Source organism: Sprattus sprattus (genome assembly GCF_963457725.1).
Source record: "Sprattus sprattus genome assembly, chromosome: 7".
NCBI lineage: Eukaryota > Metazoa > Chordata > Actinopteri > Clupeiformes > Clupeidae > Sprattus > Sprattus sprattus.
The window spans coordinates 5,306,697-5,332,705 of record NC_137926.1 but is presented as its reverse complement, the minus strand read 5'-3'; the positions used below and the strand labels follow the sequence as shown (position 1 = coordinate 5,332,705).

At 45.6% G+C, this 26,009-nt stretch overlaps 1 protein-coding gene across 1 annotated transcript in view; it reads right to left on the bottom strand.

Annotated features, from left to right (window-relative positions):
- myo5b (myosin VB) overlaps nt 1–26,009 on the bottom strand; it is a gene marked incomplete at both ends in the record, with an annotated part of 76,796 nt that overhangs the window by 27,037 nt on the left and 23,750 nt on the right. The window contains 16 exons of the mRNA XM_080842377.1: nt 114–225; nt 1,237–1,323; nt 2,759–2,856; nt 3,596–3,745; nt 10,036–10,119; nt 12,069–12,191; nt 12,848–12,988; nt 13,096–13,177; nt 14,633–14,898; nt 15,674–15,783; nt 16,029–16,136; nt 16,496–16,577; nt 17,008–17,151; nt 17,860–18,016; nt 19,924–20,068; nt 24,834–25,005. Of these exons, the coding sequence (XP_080698503.1) occupies nt 114–225; nt 1,237–1,323; nt 2,759–2,856; nt 3,596–3,745; nt 10,036–10,119; nt 12,069–12,191; nt 12,848–12,988; nt 13,096–13,177; nt 14,633–14,898; nt 15,674–15,783; nt 16,029–16,136; nt 16,496–16,577; nt 17,008–17,151; nt 17,860–18,016; nt 19,924–20,068; nt 24,834–25,005 (2,061 nt within the window). The remainder of the gene's footprint in view (nt 1–113; nt 226–1,236; nt 1,324–2,758; nt 2,857–3,595; nt 3,746–10,035; nt 10,120–12,068; nt 12,192–12,847; nt 12,989–13,095; nt 13,178–14,632; nt 14,899–15,673; nt 15,784–16,028; nt 16,137–16,495; nt 16,578–17,007; nt 17,152–17,859; nt 18,017–19,923; nt 20,069–24,833; nt 25,006–26,009) is intronic.

The window sequence follows — 26,009 nt, the reverse complement described above, 5'->3', positions numbered from 1 at the left end:
TATCAGCTGTTCCCTGAACATTACTGTTGAAACAGACCCACCTTGATCACAGACAGCACCCTTCTCACCCTTCTCACCTTGATGACAGACAGCACCCTTAGCACCCTTCTCACCTTGATCAGAGTCTCCAACAGCTTCCTGCACACCTGCTTCTTGTCTCCTATGGCCATGTCGCTCTTCTTCATGAGGACCCGGTATCGGCTGAAGAAGTCTGGATACGTCCATCTAGGATAGTGCAACGCATTCTTAGGGATATATAAGATTTCATGGTATCCCTTTCTGACCATCCACAGTTTTTGGCTGATGATTTCCTTCATTTTGGTGGAACTTGCCAGAAGCAACCTTAAACCCACTTGCAATTAACAAGTATTTCCCCCTTATCCTACTAAGAGGATGCAGACGTGGACTTGGACTCCGGTGACGATAGTGTCAACTGGAGCGGAGTCTAAAAATGCATCATTGCCTTGGGATGAGAACCCCGCCTGATGCTGACTGCCTAGGAGGAGGTCTGTGCTTCTAAATGCTGTTGTTGTTGTTCCTGTTGGCAACGAGCACAATCCTATTCACTCTTCCCTCCGCATGTGAACCTTCTCTGTGTTTATTGGTTTTTAGCTGAATCCCAACTCATCGAGATGGCATTCAATGTCCCCTGACCTGCGTCTTTTTCCGAAACAAAACAACAGAACAATACACACCCACACACACCCACATACCCACACACACACACACACACACACACACACACACACACACACACACACACTCACACTCACACTCACACTCACACTCACACTCACACTCACATACTCCTCACTCTCTCAATTGAGCTGGTTGCTGTTCTTTTTTTTAACCTCAACAATACACAACACCAGGGAAAACTCAATCCACAGCGATCAGTTTTATAACTTGCTGAAAATCAATCATTTATAGCACTGCATAGCTCTGACTCTGCTGAAGCGACATCAGGGATTCAAATATTCAGCCACTCTCACTATTAGTTTAACTGGCGACAGCACCAAAATGCGTGCTGACAATACGTGCTGACAACTTACAATGAGCAGTATTTATTCAGAATGTGCATCGCACCTCAGTGTGGTTTATGTGTGTGTTTGCCAGTGGTGTTGTGGTGTTGTGGTGTTGTGGTGTTGTGGTGTTGTGGTGGTGTAGTGGTGTTGTGGTGTTGTGGTGTGTTGTGGTGGTGTTGTGGTGTTGTGGTGTTGTGGTGTTTGGCTGTACCTGGACGGGTATCCAGCGGCACTGATACGGATGGTCTCCAGGACGCCACATGCTCGCAGTTGTTGGACAGCCCTCCTGGAGTCGAACCTGTGGACACATCACACACAAGGGGCATCAAACACAAGGGGCATCACACACACAGGCATCACACACAAGGGGCATCACACGCAGGGGGCATCACACACAAGGGGCATCACACGCAGGGGGCATCACACGCAGGGGGCATCACACACAAGGGGCATCAAACACAAGGGGCATCAAACACAGGGGGCATCACACACAAGGGGCATCACACACAAGGGGCATCACACTTCGACCACAATTGAGCCAGAGTAAGAGGTATACAGACAAGCACACATTACGGCGTACACCAACTTCAACCAAGACACTAGTTGAAAAACATGGTTGTGGTGTTGCTGTACACACAAACACACACACACACAAACACACACACACACACACACACACACACACACACACACTATCATGCATCGTGTGACTTTCTTCCTACCGTATCTTTCTGGTAAGCATGATACACTTCTCCCCAGAGAGAGGCATGGTGTTTACGGCCGCTCTCTCTTCTCTGTTCTGACTACAAGCGCCCAGCCCAGCGCTAAGCACACAAACAGCCCTGGGTTTCTCCTCAAAAGCATGTGACTGGGTCACCTCTTTCAAGTTATGTCTCATGAACAGCCCCTTGTTGCTCAGGAATGCGCAGCGAAGATACAAACAGAACGAAAAACAAGCACCCATCCCCTTTTAAAGCGAAAAAGCAAGGCATTTAACACCAAAGGGCCGGTCGAGTCAGGTGCCAATACAGGTGCTAATCAGTGACGAGAAGACAAAGCTCTGTGTAGATGGTGACGCATGATGCTAGCAATGCCATGGCTAGTTTCCACTTCCCAAAAAGAAGACACTGAAAGAAAAATACTTTCAGCATACATATAGCGTACTTTATATTTGCTTACTACAGTGCCTAGGGCAGAAATCCATCACACACCGTGAAGACGACATTTAACCTCAAGAAGCCTCCTCAAAATAACCCACAGCTCCGATCTACAAAGTTATCCAGTTCAAACCAAGAGCGCAAACCCTGCCAGCACGATCCTTACCCCTCACTGTGAGCCATCATCTCCTGGTGATGTGTAATCGTCCATACATCATGTGTTACTATTTTATCGCGCCGATGTCTGCAAAGTTGTCTAAATATAACCTGTTCTAGGAGATCACTTACAGTGTAAACATAGTGAATCTGATTATCTTTAGCTTCCACAGTAACACAGAGGACTCTCTGTTTCTGCTCACTGCTGGAGACCATAGCATATCCCCAATCACACACACACACACACACACACACACACACACACACACACACACACACACACACACCTTCTAATACTTGACAAGAACGCTCGTTCAGATCCCCCAGTAAATCAGTGTATCCCACATAGACACACAGGGAGCACACGAAATGAAGAACACCTCGTCGTTGATGTTGTACCTAAAGAAAGCTGGTACTTACGAGAAGGCCTCTTTGAAGTCGTTGGGTTTGATGCACCTCACATAGTGAGGTGTGGTGGCGTTCAGCGTGTCCATCAGTAGATGGAGGGAACTGCGGAACTGCACAGGGCAGAAATTATCACACAGGATTAGGTAAGGCCCTTCTGAAGGTGCGCCATATTATTACAGCCAGTAGTTCTGTCGTTATGAATGAATAAATTATGAATGAATAAATGTACTGCCCTTAACAGGACACTGAAGTTTGTAGACGATTGAACTTTATGTGTTCATTGCGTCAGCATAAATCAATGGAGATGAGGGAACAAACGCTGCGACTAAACTTCAAGACCTTCGCTCAAGGCAACTGGCAGGCATCAAAGCGAGTCTGACTCTCTGAAGGTCACGGACACTTAGATGCGTAATGTCTAAACTTATGTGCCTCCTTAAGAGCTGAACAAAACTGCAGAGGAAGCAGACATCGCTTTATTCTATATTCTTAAGCAAAGGCAGAGCCTTTAAGTATAACCCATAATAATCCTGGGGAAGAGAGTCATTCATAGTCTCTGGAGATCCTGTTAATGGACTTTACCAACGTGGGTATCCCCCCATGGACTGCACTCTAACACTCTACCCTGCAACTATTGATGTACCCCAGTATGCAGATATATTGCTTTTTAAAATTTACTCAGAGATATTTATTAATTTTTATTCATTATTATTTAGCTGTGGAAGATAATATTCACAAGTTTTTTTTAGCTGTCTGTTGCTGCCTCTACTGTCTCGTTGTCTTTGTGACAATGACAATAAAGTACTTTGAACTTTGAAAGTAGTGTATGTTGCGCATGTGTCGGCCTCATACCTGGTGGCCCACTGTTTTCCTGTGCTCCTTGTTAGGGAGTTTGGGGAGGGTTTTGGCAGCACGCACGTTGATCCTGGACCCCTTGCTGGAGGAGAACGAGGGAACTGTAGGCTCTTTGCCCTCCTGGAAGAGATCTGCCACTAGCTGGAACTGAGAGAGAGAGAAACATACTGTTCAGCATAACTGCGCATGTGTTGTTCAGGGTGGGAACGTTTGTTGTGAACATTGCCTGTGATGCATGTGTATTGAGAGCTCCAGTAAAGTTCTCTGTTTTATACCTTTCGTTGTCAGATAAACAAGCTAACATTGGTAGCAGAGGATGGCGTACATTAAAATTGCTTCAAGATCAGGAGTCACAGGTGACAGGTATTTTTTTCATGTGTACATCTCTTCTATAAGCAAAACGTTCCGCTGCTTGGTAGGTGTGCTCGATGAGCTAATCATGCAATTAAGACATTGTGATTCCTTTCCAGTAAAAATGTCAGTCAATATGATCTACCCACATGAGGACTGACTGACTGACTGCACTGCTCTGTCAGCTTGATTAATCACTAGCCACTTTTCCCCATCAAGGATAATCTTTCAGTCCTGCAGTAACTTTTCAAGGAACTTAAGGAGGTCTCTGATCCATGGCCTACGATCCACACACACACACACACACACACACACAGAGAATCACCCACACTACAGCGCAGAGAGAAGACTAATGACACCATTACACACTTGACATTGATCAAGACCTGATGTGGCAGGGAGGATATAGTAATGGAAGCTCGACTATCCGTCATAAAAATATGAACAAAAGCATGAGCAGCACGAAGGCAAAAAGAATATCTAAATAGAGCACCATTGCATACGCTCTAGTTGGCTGCATTCTCATGAAATGGCCTTGGTTCTTTCTACATGTACACACACACACCACACACGCCACACACACACACACACACACACGCCACACACACACACACACACTTATATATATCTAAGGGAGTCCTTTGGCCTCACTAGAAGCCACTGTTGTCTGCCCCTTACGGTATTGGCTCCTGCGCGGAAGATGTTGATGGATGGGAAGTGTTCTGGCCCCAACTTCCTTTTACTGGCATTGAAACAGGAAATCAATTGTGCTGTAGCAAGGTTCACACCTCGAAAGTCAATTGAAGAATCGACTTTTCAAACAGTCTACAGCCATCTGACTCCAACTGTCTAGCAGGTGTTGTGGTTGGCTGTGGCCAACTTATTTCTTAAAGTTCACTCAACCCTTTAATCTGTTTATGACAATAGTCTTAAGTGCACTTATTAACTTTTATTACACAAGGCAAGCGATAATGATTGTCATACTACACTCAGCACACTATTAGAGGTGACATTCCTCTGTCCAGACACTTATTTGCAAGTAGTCTATTGTCACCTTTGGTCAAACATCTACAAAAAATGTTGAGCACACAAGACACTGTCTTGTTATGTGGAGATGCAGTGTTTACTGTTGATATCAACCGCAACCTAGGCAACCTGTGGTTTCGTCTCTGTGGAGCCAAGAATCACAAAAGCCACTAGGAGCTCAAGTGAGAACATCTTTTTAATTCTCCCTTGCTTAGGATCGATGATGCAAATGGGTGTTTACCAACACACTGAGTGGGTATAGGAGGACACCAGCACGTGTCCACACACACACACACACACACACACACACACACACACACACACACACTCTAAGGCTAAGGTGGGGACCCTGTCTGAGTCGGGTGGACGGAGCGTCAGTCAAGCCTGTGTTTGTTTACATGGGCTGGCCTTTAAGCACTTATCCAGTTTAAAAGGTCGGAGCCAGAGAACACACACACACACACACACACACACACACACACACACACACACACACAGACACACAGACACACACACACACACACACACACACACACACACAGAGAGAGGTCGGAGCCAGAGAACATGGGCTTAAGTGAGTTTAGAGTCACGCAGCTTTAACCGAGTTTAGCCGCAGAGGAGGAGACTGCCGTGGTTAGAGTGCACCGTTTTGAGGAGTTACTCTACAGTCTTGTTGTTTTCATGATCCTAAACATCATACCAGCGTGTTGACCAAACAAATCATTACATTTAGTCATTTAGCAGATATTGTTATCCAAAGTGACATACAAAGGAGAAACCAATCAAGCTACGAGCAATAGAGACCTAGTGTAACAACAAATGCTAATCCTGATCTACACCACATTCATCCTAAAACCAGGAACAGATCCTCTACAGAACTGTTATTCATTCTCAATTATCCTACAGACTAAACTGTCAAAGACTGACTGAACAAAGGTAAGGTAACTTCCTTCACTTCTCTGACAAAATTCTATCCAGCATGGACACAAGAGGACCGAGAGAGAGGAGTGAGAGGTGAGAGAGAGAGAGGACTGAGAGATGAGAGAGAGAGGAGTGAGATGAGAGAGAGAGGAGCGAGTGATGAGAGAGAGAGGAGCGAGTGATGAGAGAGAGAGGAGCGAGAGATGAGAGAGATAGAGGACTGAGAGATGAGAGAGAGAGAGGACTGAGAGATGAGAGAGATAGAGGACTGAGAGATGAGAGACAGAGAGGAGTGAGAGATGAGGGAGAGAGAGGACTGAGAGATGAGAGAGAGAGAGGACTGAGAGATGAGAGAGAGAGAGGACTGAGAGATGAGAGACAGAGAGGAGTGAGAGATGAGGGAGAGAGAGGACTGAGAGATGAGAGAGAGAGAGGAGTGAGAGATGAGGGAGAGAGAGGACTGAGAGATGAGAGAGAGAGAGGACTGAGAGATGAGAGAGAGAGAGGACTGAGAGATGAGAGACAGAGAGGAGTGAGAGATTAGAGAGAGAGGAGCGAGAGATGAGAGAGAGAGGAGTGAGAGATGAGAGAGATAGAGGACTGAGAGATGAGAGACAGAGAGGAGTGAGAGATTAGAGAGAGAGGAGCGAGAGATGAGAGAGAGAGGAGTGAGAGATGAGAGAGATAGAGGACTGAGAGATGAGAGAGAGAGAGAGGACTGAGAGATGAGAGACAGAGAGGAGTGAGAGATGAGAGAGAGAGAGGACTGAGAGATGAGAGACAGAGAGGACTGAGAGATGAGAGACAGAGAGGAGTGAGAGATTAGAGAGAGAGGAGCGAGAGATGAGAGAGAGAGGAGTGAGAGATGAGAGAGATAGAGGACTGAGAGATGAGAGAGAGAGAGAGGACTGAGAGATGAGAGACAGAGAGGACTGAGAGATGAGGGAGAGAGGAGTGAGAGATGAGGAGTGAGAGAGAGATGAGAGAGAGAGGAGTGAGAGATTAGAGAGAGAGGAGCGAGAGATGAGGAGTGAGAGAGAGATGAGAGAGAGAGGAGAGAGAGGAGTGAGAGATGAGAGAGAGGGAGAGGAGTGAGAGATGAGAGGGAGAGGAGTGAGAGATGAGGACTGAGAGATGAGAGAGAGGACTGAGAGATGAGAGAGAGAGGAGCGAGTGATGAGGAGTGAGAGAGAGATGAGAGGGAGAGGAGTGAGAGAGAGATGAGAGGGAGAGGAGTGAGAGATGAGGACTGAGAGATGAGAGAGAGGACTGAGAGATTAGAGAGAGAGAGAGGACTGAGAGATGAGAGACAGAGAGGAGCGAGTGATGAGAGAGAGAGGAGCGAGAGATGAGAGAGATAGAGGACTGAGAGATGAGAGAGAGAGAGAGGACTGAGAGATGAGAGACAGAGAGGAGTGAGAGATGAGAGAGAGAGAGGACTGAGAGATGAGAGACAGAGAGGACTGAGAGATGAGAGACAGAGAGGAGTGAGAGATTAGAGAGAGAGGAGCGAGAGATGAGAGAGAGAGGAGTGAGAGATGAGAGAGATAGAGGACTGAGAGATGAGAGAGAGAGGAGTGAGAGATGAGAGAGAGAGAGAGGACTGAGAGATGAGAGAGAGGACTGAGAGATTAGAGAGAGAGGAGCGAGAGATGAGGAGTGAGAGAGAGATGAGAGGGAGAGGAGTGAGAGATGAGGACTGAGAGATGAGAGAGAGGACTGAGAGATTAGAGAGAGAGGAGCGAGAGATGAGGAGTGAGAGAGAGATGAGAGAGAGAGGAGTGAGAGATGAGAGAGAGGGAGAGGAGTGAGAGATGAGAGGGAGAGGAGTGAGAGATGAGGACTGAGAGATGAGAGAGAGGACTGAGAGATGAGAGAGAGAGGAGCGAGTGATGAGAGAGAGAGGAGCGAGAGATGAGAGAGAGAGGAGTGAGAGATGAGAGAGAGAGAGGACTGAGAGATGAGAGACAGAGAGGAGTGAGAGATGAGAGACAGAGGAGTGAGAGATGAGAGAGAGAGAGGAGCGAGAGATGAGAGAGATAGAGGACTGAGAGATGAGAGACAGAGAGGAGTGAGAGATGAGAGAGAGAGGAGTGAGAGATTAGAGAGAGAGGAGTGAGAGATGAGGAGTGAGAGAGAGATGAGAGAGAGATGAGAGAGAGAGGAGTGAGTGATGAGGAGTGGGAGAGAGATGAGAGAGAGAGGAGTGAGAGATGAGAGAGAGAGAGAGGAGTGAGAGATGAGAGGGAGAGGAGTGAGAGATGAGGACTGAGAGATGAGAGAGAGAGGAGTGAGTGATGAGGAGTGGGAGAGAGATGAGAGCAGTGGCGGTTTTAGGCACGGGCGAACCGGGCAGCCGCCCGGGGCGGCACTTTTTCACGACACCTGGAGGGCGGCACGAGCACTTAAAAAAATGAAATAAAAATCATCTGGGCCGCGAAGCGGTTTTCTATTGTCTATCTATCATATCACTGTGTGGGGAATTGGCGAATTAGCGCCCCCTGCGGCTGCAGGCGCCACTGCTCCCTAAGAAGGTGCCTAAGCCTTGCTTGCACAGATCCAGTGTGAGGGGGCGCGGGGGACAGTTTAACTCTGGGTGTCCCAAATGGAACTTGTTAGGTTGGAATTTTCTGACAGTGTCAAACATCGACAATTCTGTTAAACAATCAAAATGCTAAGTTTAATAATGGTTTAACAATCGATGTGCTCATTTTAGTAGCTAATGGATTCAAATGACAACGTGAACGTTTGCCGAAAACACAAGCAGTCAGATAATTAACACCATATAATTGTCATTTTAATCCATTCGCTACTAAAATGAGCACATCGATTGTTAAACCATTATTAAACTTAGCATTTTGATTGTTTAACAGAATTGTCGATGGTTGACACTGTCAGATAACTTACCTAGCAGCTACGCTAGGACATTGCCCTGTCAGGTATAGGTACATCTGCCTCTCTCCAGATGAGTTTTAAATGAACTGAAGGAAAATTAATATAATCTTTCACTGCGGTGCCTGAACAATGCTGGTATGGGATGTGATCTGTAAATTCTCGCCTCCAATTTAAGCTCGTCATCCATCATATCTAGTTTTACATTTTGTACATATCCCTCCATTGCATAATGAAGTCCCTTTCGCAATCAGGTACTTCTGTATCAAAATGTTGCATAGAGCCTCTTGGGATGTCATTTTGTGAACTCTAGTCAGCTCCTCTAGTTTGTTCGAGTTAGCAACAGTAACTAATATAAGGGAGACCGGGCTTAGCGATAGGTCAATTGAGAAATTAAAGTGTGTCTTTCACTTATATAGCCTACTTATAATAAAAAAAAAAAAATACGATTTTTTTTTTCTCCTGTGTGTGTGTGGGGGGGGGGGGGGGGGGGGGCGCTCGGAGGGGGTCTCGCCCAGGGCGTAATTCTATGTAGAACCGCCACTGGATGAGAGAGAGAGGAGTGAGAGATGAGAGAGAGAGAGAGGAGTGAGAGATGAGAGGGAGAGGAGTGAGAGATGAGGACTGAGAGATGAGAGAGAGGACTGAGAGATGAGAGAGAGAGGAGCGAGTGATGAGAGAGAGGACTGAGAGATGAGAGAGAGAGAGAGAGGACAGAGAGAGAGAGGGCCGACAGATGACTCATGTCCATTCAGCAGGCCTGTGGAGCAGCTGCTCGTCTTGTCTGGCTGGCTCACTGCTGACTCAGACCTGCAGCAGTAAGACGAGTAAATGGCCCTCGACCACTTACTGAGCGGAAACAGCAGCGTGAGTGCAGAAGGGTACAGAGGAGAGCATTCCTGAAGCACAATGGCCTGAAACTAGGGAGCCAAAATGGTACTTTAAATTTGCCTGACAATTTCATATAGTGATTCATTTGCCATAGTTACAGACTTATGCAGTCAGATTGGACAATCAGAGTTTCATTAAATTAGGCAAAGTGTCATGTCTAGTCATGTCTCCCTCTTAAATCTTCTCTAGGTTGGGTTGGAGGGGAAGTGATTTTGCTTGTTAAGGGTGATTGGGTTGATGCGTGCTGCTTTTAAAAGCTTAGTTATAAACATGAAGCAACGTGTACATTCTTGTGATTTAAGAGGGGAGGAGAGAAGAGAGGGAAATGTCTTTGCATGCACCGTCTGGACTCTCACCTTGCTGGCTTTAAGAATATTGATCTGTTCTTCATAGACAGTGTCTCTGTTCTTCTCCAGGAATCCATCACACTGATACTCAACCTGTAACAAAAGACCTCAATTAACATTCTCACATTCATCACATGCAATAAAATGCTTTGCATTTTTGAGAACAATTTTGAAAAAGATCCTAGCCCCTGGCTTTATTGGTTTCTTGAGTTTGGGAGCAGATCTCTGCCTCAAGGACATCTACAAATGCTTTTAGGTTTTAAATCAACTTTGGCATGTCAGATCTGTAGGCCTGTTAAAAGTGGAAGAGACAGACTAGACTGTTGTTTGGGGTACAAAACAGCCCAAAAGAGTCATATTAACTTGAGTAACTTTTGCACAAATGGAGCAAGAATGAAAATGTCTGCCCAAAAAAAAATCAAAAATCTTCAAAGCTACAGAGAACACCATCCTCTATTATTTATAAACACGATGGGCCGAAGGTCACGAAGCAGTGTGGCAATTTGCTCTCGCTCTCTCTTTGTTTGACAGAGCTGACCCACATAGCCAGTTTGTCTAAGAGGTGAAGCGTGTAATTAAATACCGCCGCTATAAATGTTGACTCTTTGTCTCTAATTGGTAGCTTGTGTTCGCGATCGTCACGACGCAGAGAGCTCCCTTTAAACTTCCTTTAAACTCTTGAGGGTCTGAAAGGGTCCTCCACAAGGGATAGAACCGAGTTATGATACTGAGACTCGGTTATGAATACAATGACATGCAGACGGGCATCAGATGGCTTATTTCATTTAAAATGCCTAACAGGCCTAACTGTGGATGCTTGCAATAAACACATATATTTATTTATTTTTATTTTTTTATTTTTTTCAAAGTAACTTTATTGTCAACTACTTCACATGTGAACATAAAAAAGCAGTCGAAAGAACGTTTTCCCACTCTCCCCACAGTGAGACATATAAAGTGCACAGGCACAACAGATAAACATTTCCTAGAGCTGAGTAGTATACAGTATACAGACAAGACATTACATAACTTAACATAACATATCACTAAATAGAACATACAGATAAACGTACAGCAGCATCGGTTTTATTACGTCAGCACTTTCACTGGGAAGGGAACCTGTTGTGCTGGAACTAATAATGCTGAGCTCACTTTCCCAACAAGTCTCTTTCCCTCTCTCTCTCTCTCACTCTCTCTCCCTGTGTGTGTGTCTCTCTCTCTCTCCCTCTCTCTCTCTCCCTGTCTATCTCTCTCTCTCTCTCTCCCTGTGTGTGTGTCTCTCTCTCTCTCTCCCTGTGTGTCTCTCTCTAATTCTCTCTCTTTCCCTTGTAGTTCTGAGACTCAGCAAACTCTTATTGTGTGAGCTGGTCACAGAGCAGACGGGATTAAGGTGTTGTGATCGAGAGAAAAATGTCAGAGCCAATCCAATTTAGTCAGTTTGACTGAACCAAATTTCTTTCCTAATTTAATCACAGAGCAGGGGGATGTGCTCAATGGGTAAATTAATAAAGAGTAAGATAAGAGCACAGAAGGGAACAACAGAACTGCATGTGATTTTGGACCAAATCTGCCCAGGTCTTTCTCACACCTAGCGGCTGTACTTTGCTGTTGCTGACACTGAACTGGGATCCAGGCTCTAGGTAAAGCTTGAAGCAATGTCTTCTTTGAACCAAAACTGTGACTAAAGAATACAATTTAGACAGGTGGACTGAGCAGAAGTTCTCTCTAAACTTCTATCCCCTGGTAAACAGCATACACTAAGAACATGCAGGGGTACAAAAGGATTTTGAGCCAAATATCTGGTCAGGACTCTGTCCACCCCAACTAGGGCTGTCACTTTTTAATCGAAATGTAATGATTTGCGAACGTGGGGAAAAAATAAATAAATGCTTGGACACTGGAAATTGTGCAACAATGCTTTAATGCCCAATGTGGGTTGTGTTCGAATCAATTAAAACAGTGTATGCATTGTTCGAATCTTGTTCAAACTTGACTTTGGGGAAAAAGAGACAACCTTAACTCCAACTACTGTACTACTGTACCTTATCAGCGAAGTGGATCACGATGAAGGAGCGGTTGGACATCCTGGGCTTCTGGAAGTGCTCACTGACGGAGTGGCGGCCGTACAGCTTCTGGGCCCAGTTCTGATCCGTTCCTTTTGGCACCTGTGTGAGAAGAGAACCCGAGAAGGAACCGAACCCAACAGGAGAAGAGGGAGAAAGTCAGGAGAAACTCCCAAGTTCTGAGCTCTATATATCCAGGTTACCTGTGGCAGGAACAACATGTTTACTCTTTTTGAAGTTGCTCCAAAAAAAAAAAAAAAAAATCGTTAGCAACTTCAAAGAGCCCTGAGCCCAGACTGGATGGGCTAAATTAATAAATCATCCGCGTTTGATTCCAGAGAGGGCTTCACAGGCATGAAGCCAAATGAGAGGGAAAAGATCCTCCTCATGAAGCCCACGGAGTGTCAAAAGTGCAGATGTTCACCCTCAGGGGTGGAGGCTCAAAGAGATGAGGTGACGGATGGGTGCTGAGCAACCCAGAGACCCACCTTGCACTCCTCATCGAGGGGTTGCTGAGCAACACAGAGACCCACCTTGCACTCCTCATCGAGGTGTTGCTGAGCAACCCAGAGACCCACCTTGCACTCCTCATCCAGGAGGTGCTGAGCAACACAGAGACCCACCTTGCACTCCTCATCGAGGGGTTGCTGAGCAACCCAGAGACCCACCTTGCACTCCTCATCGAGGGGGTGCTGAGCAACCCAGAGACCCACCTTGCACTCCTCATCGAGGGGTTGCTGAGCAACCCAGAGACCCACCTTGCACTCCTCATCCAGGAGGTCCAGTATCCCCAACTTGGCCTCGATGAGATCGATACACGGCTGGTTATCGGAGAAGTCGATGAGAGTCCAGGGGATCTGCTCCTTCATGTACTCGTCCTGCTCCAGCTTGAACACATGCTGAGGCCCCAAAAGATAAAACACACGTCAGCAATTGTACTGGACAGGCGGTGAATAATGTTACGTTAATAAGAAGGGAGAAAAATGAGGCCAGGAATAAACGTTACCGAGTTGAACTGCTGCTGAAGTTTCTCGTTGGCATAGTTAATACAGAACTGCTCAAAACTGTTGATCTCAAACGTTTCAAATCTGCAGGGAGGGAGAAATGCAATTAGAGGGCGGCTGATATCGGCCTTCTCCTCGTCCAACTCTTGTCCCGGCGGATCAGACATGCAATGCCCCCCCCCCCCCGATCCAGCCTCCGTTGCTCTGCATCTCCTGTCTCACTACCGCTTTTTAAATCGATGGTGGAGGGCCTCTGCAGGGAAGTAATTAGGCCTTTTGGTCAGACAGGCCCTTACCCAGCCAAAGTTGACTCTTTGCGGTCAATAGGACTCAAGCTAGCGCTGTAATCAGAAGTAGCATCACTGACACAAGGGAGTAAAACACATTAATTCAGGCCTGTGGTCCTCCTCTTCCTCCTCCTTCCTCATCCTCCTCCCAACTCTACCATTAGTCTCTGGGTTTAATTCCACTGGGCACTGCAGTGAGAAATGAGGTTCAGTTTGTATGTAAAGCCCTTTTCAGGGGCCATATCACACCAGTGAATATTATATAGAATATTATCCAGATAATTACTGTCTGCAGAGACACCCAACATATCATGCCATTTTAAATGCAGGGATGAATGCTTGATCGAATGTTCAAGATGCAACAGCTGATGGTTTAAAGTAACACTATGCAACAATTTCACACTTTTTGAGATATGGTTTTATAAGCAACTAGTTTTGGTACCATCCTCAAATTCATTTTGATTGCATATGGTCATGTGAAGGACAGATAAACACCTGTGTCTTCCCCACTAGCCATCCAAGGTATTTCCTATGTAGTTCTGTAACGGGCTAGAAACCCCTGCAAAAATGGAAGGAAAGCTTTCACACTGATGACATTCCCAGCTATACTGCCAAATGACCCAGGCTAGTGTGTTGGCAAGCTTCTATCAGTGTCAACTGGGCTGTTGGTGTTGTTTGGGAGGTTTTTGCATACCTTTTAGATAGTTAGCTTAATAGTTCTGGAACAGAGCTCCGTATTACTGCTTTAACAATTGAAACAATTTCAAATTTGGTGACTGCAGTGAGAAATGAGGCTCAGTTTGTATGTAAAGCCCTTTTCAGAGGCCATATCACACCAGTGATAGAATATTTTTTAGAATATTATACAGATAATTATTTGTCTGCAGAGACATCAAACATATCATGGAAATTTTAAATGCAGGGATGAATGCTTGATCGAATGTTTAAGATGCAAAAGCTGATGGGTTCCCAATTGAAACAATTTGCAATGTACACAAAGGACATCCATAATCTAGGAATCCAGAGATACCTTTTTTCCCCCTTTTTTTCTGTAATGTTCATACATATATGTATGTGTACAGACTATGATTTTGTCTTTATTTTAGGGTTGCTGTCTGGGTCATTGGAGGCCGGAGGGGGAAGGGAGAATTCTTTGTATAACTTGAATCCATCTTTATGTTTTCATGTGTTGTAATTTCAAGAAAACAAAAAGGTTCCCACAAAGCCTTCTCGGGGTACAGCCAGTCTTTACCCGTAGATGTCGAGCACCCCGATGAAGGAGTGCTGTTTCTCGGTGGTGTGCAGCGCCCGGTTGATGTTCTCCACGATCCAGTCGAAGAGGTGTGCGTAGATGTGCTTGGCCAGGGCGTGGCAGGCGTTGCTGGCCTGTGCCTTGGACATGGTCTTCACGTAGGTCTCGGACGTGGTCACCAGCTTCCTGCGGCACAGCCAGTGCTCCATCTGCTCTCGCTCCACACCAAGCAGCCGGCAGAAGTGATGCAGGTGGGGGTCGTCACTCTGGAGGGGGGGGGATGGGGGGGGGCAGAAACATGTTTGAATGTTTGATAAAGATTAAGAGAAAGAGAAAGGGATGAAGAGAGGAGGCAGTGAAAGACAACCAGCAGAAAAGACAGTGGGGAGAAAGAGAGTGGGATAGAAAGGGGGCAAAAGTGATGGGTGGGGAGGTGGAACAGAAACTTCTTTGAATGTTTAGGCAGAACAAGAGAGAAGGCAGGGGAAGACAGTGAGAAGACAGAGAGTGGGAGAGAAAGGGAGAGAGAGCGAGGGAGAGAGAGAGAGAAAAAGGTAGAGAGAGTGAGGGAGAGAGAGAGAGAGAGAGAGAGAGAGGGAAAGAGAGCGATGGAGATTGAGAGGGAGAGAAACGGAAAGAGAGGGAGTGAGAGAGAGAGAAAGAGGGAGAGAGAGAAGGGGGAACGAGAGGGAGAGGGAGAGAGAAAGAGAGTGAAAGGAAAAACGAGAGGGAGAGAGAAAGAAAGAGCAAGAAAGGCAGAAAGAGCGAGGGAGAGGGAGATAGAAAATGAAAAGTAACAGAAAAAAAGAAGGATTAATAATACAGAGGAGGTTTCAAACAGTCAGGCAGCTATTAGACATCACAGGGTGAAGAGACAGTGAAAGCAGTCCAAATCAAAAGAACCTTCAGGCACAGAAGCTGAAGCTGAATCTACTGCCAAACATCAAAATGAAGCTTGTTTTCATGCAATCCTCCAGGGCATAAGCATCAGAAAAGGTATGCTTTCGATATCTACATAAGATGTTACTCGTGGTCACGTACAGAGATGTGGCAGGACTCTCCGTCTCGCTCCGCCTTGATCTCCACGTTCCCCAGGTGCAGGATGGAGGCCATGATCTTGTAGATGCCCGTCTGGTAGCTGTCTTTGAAACCTGCCAGCAACACACAGCACACAAGACATCACCCTGCTAATAAGATCCTGGTCACCAATGGAATCTTTACATCGCTAATAAATCGGAGTAATCAAACTCTCTGTATTTATCGCACATGACCTCGTGACAGAGCAGAATATCAGGGTAGAGCATTCCAGAGCAGAGACATCAGGTAAGTGGACAGACTCTATGTTAAAAACACCAGTCAGAACTACAACACAACACAACTACTAAAGAGACCATGCCTAGTAATGAGAATGCCTCCTTCGTCTTGTCAAAGTCGTGAGCATCGTTCACTCCCTCGATGAAGATGTTCTCTCCCATTGAGGTGTAGAGGAATTCTTCTGCACTGCCTGTGAAGTACATGACCCCGTGAGGACAACAGGAAAGATGTACGGAACACAATAATTATGCTATGAGAACTACAACACCCAGCTTCCATAAACGACCTTGATGAGACCTAGTGGAATAAAAGTGTGCCTAAGGACTGAAATGCTTCACTAAGACTTCAGGGTTTGCAAGGAACTGAGTGAGGTGTACGATTATCAAAGAGAAAACTGAGTGAGTTGTCAAAGAGATGAACAGTTCTCCGGTCAGGGGAAGTGCTGGGGGCATATATTTCCATAGCAACACACCGTCACTACTGATGTAAAAACATAACAGGTCTTCCATCATGTGCTATTCTATGAGACGACCACTGAAGGTGACTTACCCAAAGCCAGGTCTTTGAACTCTGGCCGACTGGCAGAAGCACAGAGCTGGTAGAAGATGTGGTAGTTCCTCTCTTCCTCAGCCTGTGAAACAGTTCAGACCGGTTCACACAATGGAGTTAAGGCGGCACTTTTGAGACCCGCCATCACCTTACAGAAATGCTGAACCTCATAGCACAACACGGTTCACACAATGGAGTTAAGGCGGCACTTTTGAGGCCCGCTATCACTTTACAGAAATGCTGAACCTCATAGCACAACACGGTTCAAACAGTGGAGTTAGGAGTTCACTTTTTAAGCTCGCTATCACTTTACAGAAATGCTGAACCTCATAACACAACACGGATCAAGCCCGTTATTACTTAACAGAAATGCTGAACCTCATAACGCAACCCGGTTCAAACAATGGAGTAATGACTTCACTTTTTAGGCCCACTATCTATTTACAGAAATGCTGAACCTCATAACACAGTGAGAGGTTGAGTTCAGTTCCTCCTTCTCATCTTGTGCTTACCTGAAACACAACTCGTGACTTCTCCAGCAGATACGTGCGCATGTTGGCACCGATGATGTGGAAGCGCTTGTCAAAGCCGATCTGGATGTACTTCCCGAACCGGCTGCTGTTGTCGTTACGAGTTGTTTTGGCATTCCCTATGGCCTGTTGGGAAATAAGATGTACCGTACAGTGACGAGCTGAAATACAATCCAGTATGTAAATTCTCACAGGGCAAATACTGTGCAAGATTGCTTGCTTCATACCAGAGCAGTACACAGACTTAAATCGATCTGAGAGTTTCGCTATGTGCCTTTGAGTCCACTTTCACTACTCAGACACCTTCTAGCCCCATAATGCAATGCAACTCAGTCATGTTCCAGAGGCTATTTCTTATTTTTCAGTCTAGTTCTCTGTCTGGAGACAGCATGTCAAAGATGAGGCCGGTGAAGATGGGGAGACCTGTCTCTCTGTGTACCCCCCTGCCCAAATCACCAGGGCTCACCTGGCTAAAACTATTTCACTAATTGATTTAAAGACGTTTCCTCATTCCTAAGCGCCCACATAAACCTTAAAATGGCCAGGGGAGGAGCACTACACAAAGTGCGATTCTGTGGGCTTGTCTAGTCTTGCAGACACTTTGACAGGGCTGATAAATCCTTCCCTCACTGACAGGCCCTTGTTACACAGTGGAGTGTTATGGTCAACAGTCAAGGCCATCCAGGAAGCATATTTAGTAAATAATGGGGTAGAGTTGATCAATCCCTGCCCTGTAATGGTACTCTCAATGCCAGCCGTCTCCGAACAATTGATTTAGTGCTATCCTTGGCCAGTGAGTGATTAACCCATAAAGCAGCATGGCTTCTCCCTCACCTCCATTATGGGGCTCGACGCCAGCACTTTCTCCTCCACGTTGGTGTCGTTGTACGAGCCGCCCACCGTGGCGAAGTAGCGCATGGCGTACTTGGCGGAGACGGTCTTCCCTGCCCCGGACTCTCCGCTGACGATGATGGACTGATTCTTCTCATCCCTGTTGGGGGAGGGATGGGGGGAGGAACAGATAGTGTCTTAAAGGGAAGAGATGGTGTAGATTTGCACACACAGACATGTACAGGTGGTTTCACAAAGGCGGGAATAGTCCCCTGGAACATTGTGACTGGAACACTGTGTTGACTGTAGTGAAATAGTGAAATGTTTTTTTCTGTATGTCTGACCAACGGCTGCTCTCCATCAGCCACTGTCACACTTTAGCCTTCTCTCGCCTGACGAATAGTCTCCTCTCTCCTCTCCTCTCCTCCCTCTCTCCTCTCAACTCCTCTCCTCTCCTCTCTCTCTCCTCTCCTCTCCTCTCCTCTCCTCTCCTCTCCTCCCCTCTCCTCTCCTCTCCTCTTCCCTCATCTCCTCTCCTCTCCTCTCCTTTCCTTTCCTCTCCTCTCCTCTCCTCTCCTCTCCTCTCCTCTCCTCTCCTCTCCTCTCCGCTCCTCTCCTCCCCTCTCCTCTCCTCTCCGCAGTCCCACAGCTCTGTGTGTGTATCAAACACCCCCTCCTCAGAGACACACCAGTCCAGGGGAAATTCCCTGCAGGATTTTCGTAAACTTAATTTGACTGCCCCAACTACGTATAAAATATTCTGAATAACAGAGGAAAACACGTTGGAACTAACAGATTGAGCTGAGCAGGTTTATTCTAGTCACATTCCTTTACCCTCTTGATCTGTTTCCCCATCCCTCGCTCTCTCTCTCTCTCTCTTGAAATCCATTAGACCCGTTACATCAGGGACACGCGTCACTGAGGATCTGGTGTGTGTGAACAGTTTCATCTTTCGTGCTTTCTTTCTCTCCACCCTACACACACACACACACACACACACACACACACACACACACACACACACACACACACACACACACACACACACACACACACACACACACACACACACACACCCTTCAGAAGCACAAAGGCGAGGGTAATAAAGCCTGCAGCCTCACGCACGTACGCAGCTATTATCCACCCATCCACCCACACGCCTCCCATTACAGTGGAGACTATTTCAGAAGAGAGGAGAGGAGAGGAGAGGAGAGGAGAGGAGAGGAGAGGAGCTGAGAGGAGCGGAGAGGAGAGGAGAGGAGAGGAGAGGAGAGGAGAGGAGAGGAGAGGAGAGGAGAGGAGAGGAGAGGAGAGGAGAGGAGAGGAGAGGACCCACCCACATGCCTCCCATTACAGAGGACACTATTTCAGAGCATCAGGCTTCTCTTGCGCTGCCAAAGACAGGACGCTAGCTAGCGCCTTCACAGCTCAGCCTCTCAGACTCTCTCCCCCTCAGCCTCTCAGCGTACCAGCCTCTCAGTCTTTCAGCCTCTCAGTCTTTCAGTCTTTCAGTCTCTCAGTCTCTCAGTCTCTCAGTCTCTCAGTCTCTCAGCCTCTCAGCTCACCAGCCTTCTGACCAGCTCTAAGCGTTCACTCTGGAGTCTGTTGTGTACGCAACAACAGATCTGACATCAACAGATTCAGACTTGAAAGCATGACTGGTGGAAACGAAGTAATTGAGATTTGTATCTAGCAAAAAAGAAGTGGGGCACCATTGAATTAGCATTAAATACAAAATAATCATATATGAAAATCACAAACACATCAAACACATCCCTAAAAGCAGAAAAAACATCAATTTAATAAACACCCATACATTTCACATGACCTAAATGCATGTGTGAATGTGCTGTTAATGTGTGATGGTGAAACTGCACTAAACGTGGTGTCCAGTACCATGTGTGGACGTGCTGTCTTTGAATGATGCTGAAACTGCACTTAACGAAGTGTCCTGTACCATGTTTGGACATGCGTCCAATGAATGTAACTGCAGTAAACGTAGTGTCCAGTACCATATTTGGACATGCGTCCCATGAGTGAAACTGCACTAAACGTGGTGTCCAGTACCTGGCCATCTGCTTGTAGGCCTCCTCAGACACCGCGAATATGTGTGGGTCCATATCCCCCATGTTCTGGCCGCTGTAGGCATTGATGACCTCCTCGCCATAGATATGCAGCTGCTCGTACGGGTTGATAGCCACCAGGACGATCCCTGAGGGAAGATAATAATAATAATAATAATAATAATAATAATACATTTTATTTATAAGGCGCCTTTCAAGAAACCAAAGGTCGCCTTACAACAGTGAATAAAACATTGAATAATACATAATACAGCAACATCTTCAGTTGGCAGGACCTTTACAGGTTATAGGCTTGCCTAAACAGGTGTGTTTTGATGTGTGTTTTAAAAAGAGCGATTGAGTTAGGGTCAATGTTCCTGATGTCAGGGGGGAGGGAGTTCCAGAGGTGAGGGGCAGAGCACAGCTCTGAAGATGAGTGAGAGATGACAGGATTAGACAGAGCCTGATGCTTGCAGCATGTATTGCCGCGGGTAATGCTATTAGCACATCCTGTGATTATCCAACACTATACAAACAGTGTGACTAACAGCGGCCTAAAGGCATTTTTATGCTACTCCGTACGACACGTTTTTGGGCACATAGGAACGCCTTCAGGTAAGTGAAACGCCTTCTCCGGTAGCTGAAACGCCCTCTCCGTGCTCTCCAGAGACGTCGGACAGCTCTCCGTGTCCCCGCAAAAATTTCTGTCGGTCCGCTCATGGCGACGGATACTCCTTGGCCGTGATTGGCACACTACAACCTCATTTCCATACGACATCAACTCCGGAAACTAACATTTCTGGACCTAGCGTTTCCTGTTTCATTACCTTTATATCCATATATATATATATGCATAACAGCCACTGTCAAAGGCGCAGATCCTTTCCTTGAAAACTATTCCCTGTATATCACAATACATGAGCCGGCCCAAGTAGCCTACTGCCAGAGAACCAGCATGAGCGACGGCAATTAAAGATGTGTTTCAACAACGGTAGAAAACTGTGTTTGCTCCGTATTTTACTGAACTCATAATTATATGACAGTGGTATTAGTTACAGTTGAGACACCCGAAATAACGTGCATGCGCAGAAATCCTGAGACGTGATTTTTAGTCTGCACATGAATACATGAATTTCTTTGATCCCAGGAAATTTGAGCACACAACCCATCTCCCTTACGGAGATATTGGCGAAAGTTGTTTTACCTACTTCATTTCAAACGTTGCAAACGTGTCTAGTTTTTGTGCAGTAGTGAATAGAGTCTCAGTTTACTACACCGCATATCATGTTTGTAGAAAATGATTAAGGTGCAACAAATGGCAATGATTCACATTGCAAGTAAAATGGTGCGGCTGGAGCAGATACAGGGAGGGACAACGGTGACACAGTTTGGATGTAGCGACAAACGTTTATGTGCTGTAACAAACAGTGTTAACCAGTATGTGAGTAACGTGGGTTTTATTAAAACATAGTGTGTAATGTGTAGCTATTTCATTCTGTTTATTAACCTTTCCGGCTGTCTGTAGGCTATGTATTAACTAGCCAGCAGTAGACGAAAGGGAATTAACCCCGAAGTTAAAAACATGTAATCTACTTCGGGAGCATTTTACTCCCCCGCATTCTCTCTACAAACTTCCATATAGACGCGGGATCAGCAGAGGAAAATCTTCTTTCCTTTTGGGAGAAACAAGGCCAGTCGTTCCCACGACTACAGCACCTTGCAAAACGATTTATATGCGTTCCAGCAACAGGTGCTGCGCTCCTTCAGTGCAGCAGGGCGCGTTATAGAAGCCAGGCGCTCTCGCTTGAATCCTGACACTGTAGATGCTATTGTATTCCTGCATAGTGCAAAGACAAATTCTAAATAGAACGAAGGTTAGGCATATCAGCAGAGGTATATTTTGGTTACATTAGGATGGATACGTTTATAGCTTGCGTTTTGAGCGCACCACAATGCCAAGAAGTTTGTCGCGACTGTAATGGCATATTTCATTGTGGGGGTGATTGATAGCTTAAGGCTTAGAGACACGGTGTTTTCCGATGTTTTACTGAGTTCTCGCTGTCTCTATCACACACACACACACACACACACTAACGGAAGCAAAAAAGGTTTAAATTAAGTGACGATCCCTCAAATGTCGCGTCTCTTTAAAGCGCCGCAAACCTGGATAAAGTTTTCTATAAAAAACAAGTGAAGTCTTTCATTCTCACTTTCCACCCTAAAACTATGAACTGAACAATGAATTAAAATGATCGTGAACTATTCATGTTTACTCGTGAACTGTTCATGTTTACTTGTATGAACTTTTAACTATTTCATGAAAGGTGTGGACTTGTACAACACTGTCAGTCGTTCAGATGTTGTGCCTATATCGTATCGTCTCGTCACATGATCAAATAGAGATTACAAAAAGTACCCAGAAATCATTGCAAATCTAATAGGACGAAAATACCAAAGAAAATAAGAACGTATTGATTTAATTTTATTGTTTTTTAATCGTTTCTATAGTGTAAATTAAGCATATCATTTTGTTGTAGATTGCTACTTTTTCTTCCACAAAAAAAAAACCTACCATGATAAAGATAAGTTTGCCCTATCAGGTGTATAGATAGCATTAGACACAGTCACAATATTGTGTATCTGCTGACACCTGTTGCATTTGAGTAGTGGCAGCTGGTGGGAGAGTAGAAATTGACTGTTGTGGAGGAGAGGTAAAGCCAACTAACAATTTCCATCGCACAAAAACGTCATGGGGTAGTTTGTCTTTCGGGACTTAAACCGTTACTCCCCCTACTGTTGTGGAAGAGAATTGTTTTCAGCACCCACAGCCGTTGGAGTACTATAAAGGGACACAAATGCTAACTAGTACGTACTATCCGACCGCCCGCCCACTGTCCAACCATCCGACACGACCGTTTTGTGTACTATATAAGGCCCTTAAGACTGGAGGCTTTGAGTGCTTAGGTGGGGTTGGGAAAGGGGCAACACCCTGAGAGTGGAGAGCTGTGTGTGTATCTGTGTGTGTGTGTGTGTGTGTGTGTGTGTGTGTGTGTGTGTGTGTGTGTGTGTGTGTGTGTGTGTCTCTGTGTGTGTGTGTGTGTGTGCGTGTGTAGACACGGCACTGTGGATGACTGTTCCACAGCTATCGTTGATGACCTCAGCTTTGACAAGTGATTGTGTCTGCTTGAGTGAAGCAAGAGGTTTTGACTCAACCAGACTTGTTTTATCACATGTGGTGATGCTAAGCTAAGATGAACGCTGTTTAAGTGTTGTGCAGAGACTAAATATCCCTTAGTTTCATCCAAATTAGATTACCTGTTTATGATTTACACAACTGAACATACATGAAGTCAAGATATAGGCATCACATAAAATATGCACATTGCAGACAGACATACACACACCCGATCACACACACACACACACACACACAAACCCAGTCACACACACACACCCAAATCCAATTACACACACATACCCAATCACACACACACACACACACACACACAGGCAGTAAATATTATTAGTCTAAAAAAAAAAAACAGGCACTACATGTCTGCACAATAACAAAAGTTCACAAAAGAACAAGCCCCATTGTTACCATTTAACTTTTCAAATAGCTGAAGCACAGTCACTGGGCATGCAAGTTGGCCATACACACACACACACAATCAAACCCAATCACGCACACATACCCAATCACACACACACACACACACTGGGCATGCGAGTTGGCCATAACACAATGAGGGAACGAGAACAATAAAAAGCCAATGAGAATATGTATCCCTGCCTTGGAACACAAAACACACTCAGTGAGAACGCTCCAGTTTCACATTCTCCTGACTTTCCCGCGCTACAGTATTGTGCTCATGACCCAGTTGTTGTTTCTTTGGGAAATAAACAATTTGCTTCTCTCCGCAGTGCCTCTGTCTCATTCTCCCTGACGGCAGAGACACTAATCCAACAGCCTGACTTCCTGTCTGTCGAGAAGGATGAAGCTGAGCCAGAGCAAAATGATAACGTGTGTGTGTACGTGTGTGTGTGTGTGTGTGTGTGTGTGTGTGTGTGTGTGTGTGTGTGATAATGTGCACACAAGAGGTAGACTTCACACCAACACATCAAAGCACTTTCTGTCCACAGGCCTAGCCCAGTTTTGGGTGGAAGCCCATATCTGGTTAGACATTCATGAGACAGTACGGGCATAGGGAGCTGAACAGATTGGAGGTTTGAGGGGGGAACTTATGGCAAAGAGGTTCAACTTTATTAGGACTAATAGCAGTTATAGTCCTGCACTTCATTTTTCTTTCTTTCTATTTCTTATGTAAAGTAGTATTTATTGTTACAACAGGTTTTTATAGCTTTTAGCTTGACTGTTCTCTCCCTTGCACGTCGCTTTAGATAAGAGCGTCTGCTAAATGACTAAATGTAATTTTAATGTAAATGTAAATGTTTATGTTGCTATAGGGACAAGGCAATCAACAAATATACATATTTCTTAGATGAGGGGATGGTAGAGACAGACATGGACAAGCAAAGTCTTTGTTTGAGGCCCATAATCCTCTTGTTTACGGTACATTCCAGCCAGTGACCATCCCAGATAATAGGCCAAACCAGGAAGAGCCGTGAGAATGACATACATGAGCGGAGTTGGGAGGAGACCACAAGACAAAGACAAACATTTCCAAACCATCCCACAATGACAACAAAGCTCACAGCATATTAGTGGGGGGTGTGTGTGTGTGTTGGGGGGGGTGGGGGGAGCACTAACGCAAGTATCTTCTGAGCAAAAACAAAACAAAAAACAAACAAAAAACAAAACCGAACATGCATTAACATAATCAAGCCATCAAACCATATCCACAATGAAACGAAAATGAGCCAATAAAAAGCCGGTTTTCTTCCGCCACTCACCGCAGTACGTGTAGATGTGGTTGGACTCCAGGAAGCGCACCTTGAGGTTGTGGAGCACGGCCGGCTCGTGCAGGTAGCTGAGGGCGGTGAGGTCATTCTCACCCACCAGAATATCAGGGTTACGCAGAAATGGAAGCTGGTTGTGCTTGGGCCCGATGGCGTACTCTAGAGGCTGATAGACGAGGAGAATGTGCAAGAAAGGGCAACGACCAACACAAAATAAATATCATTTTTCTTGTGAAGACCTCTGGGGCTGGTGATACAGAGAATATGCTTTATTATAACAAAGCAAATGAATCACAGCTGACAAGACCACTCTTTTCAATTTTTTTGTTTGTGACTTTGGCACAGTGTATGCACAGAGTGGTATATCAGCAACCGCATTGCTAATTACTAGTAACTAACTGCATGCCACATTTGAAGCAAATGCACAGTCCACTCTGACCAACATAATACAAGCTTTCATTATTCTGAGAATTAAGACTATTTAATAAGAACTTGGCACGGAGTCAACAGAGCGTTCCGGTTCCAACTGGCTGCCATGGAAACTCAGCAGGTAGAGGGGGTCAGCCCTAGGGACTCCATGTGTGCCCGCCCACAGCTCCAACTCTGACTAATCCTGCCAACTGTGCCCTGGGCATTGTGGAGGAAAGCGCGCCGGGCCTGAGTAAGCTGTTCTGCCACCTGTTGGGCTCCGAAACACGCAGCGTCACAAGGCATTGTTATTAACTGCTCTAAAGTCTGTTCCAAAAACAGCAAACATGATTAATGAATCACGCGGCGTGACTGACAACGTGATTGTACACTAAATAAGCAGTACACAGCAGCATGGGAAAAGAGACAGAGAGAAAGGGTTCGGACAAAACTGGATAGAAAACCACACGACTAACAATTCAACTATTTATCAGTCGTGAAATCACATTTGAAATCATCAGCACAGGACTTAACCAGATAAACTAGCCACAACTGGATAAAAACCACACGACTAACAATTCAACTATTTATCAGCCGTGAAATCACATTTGAAATCATCAGCACCGGAGTTAACCAGATAAACTAGCCACCAGCTGGAAAAAACACTTTTTGCGGTCACATTAGTCAAAAACCATCAGCAGGCAAAGGCTGGTCCCTGCTCAGCTGTAGTATCTATGGCACAGTAAGCAAACACAGTGGTCC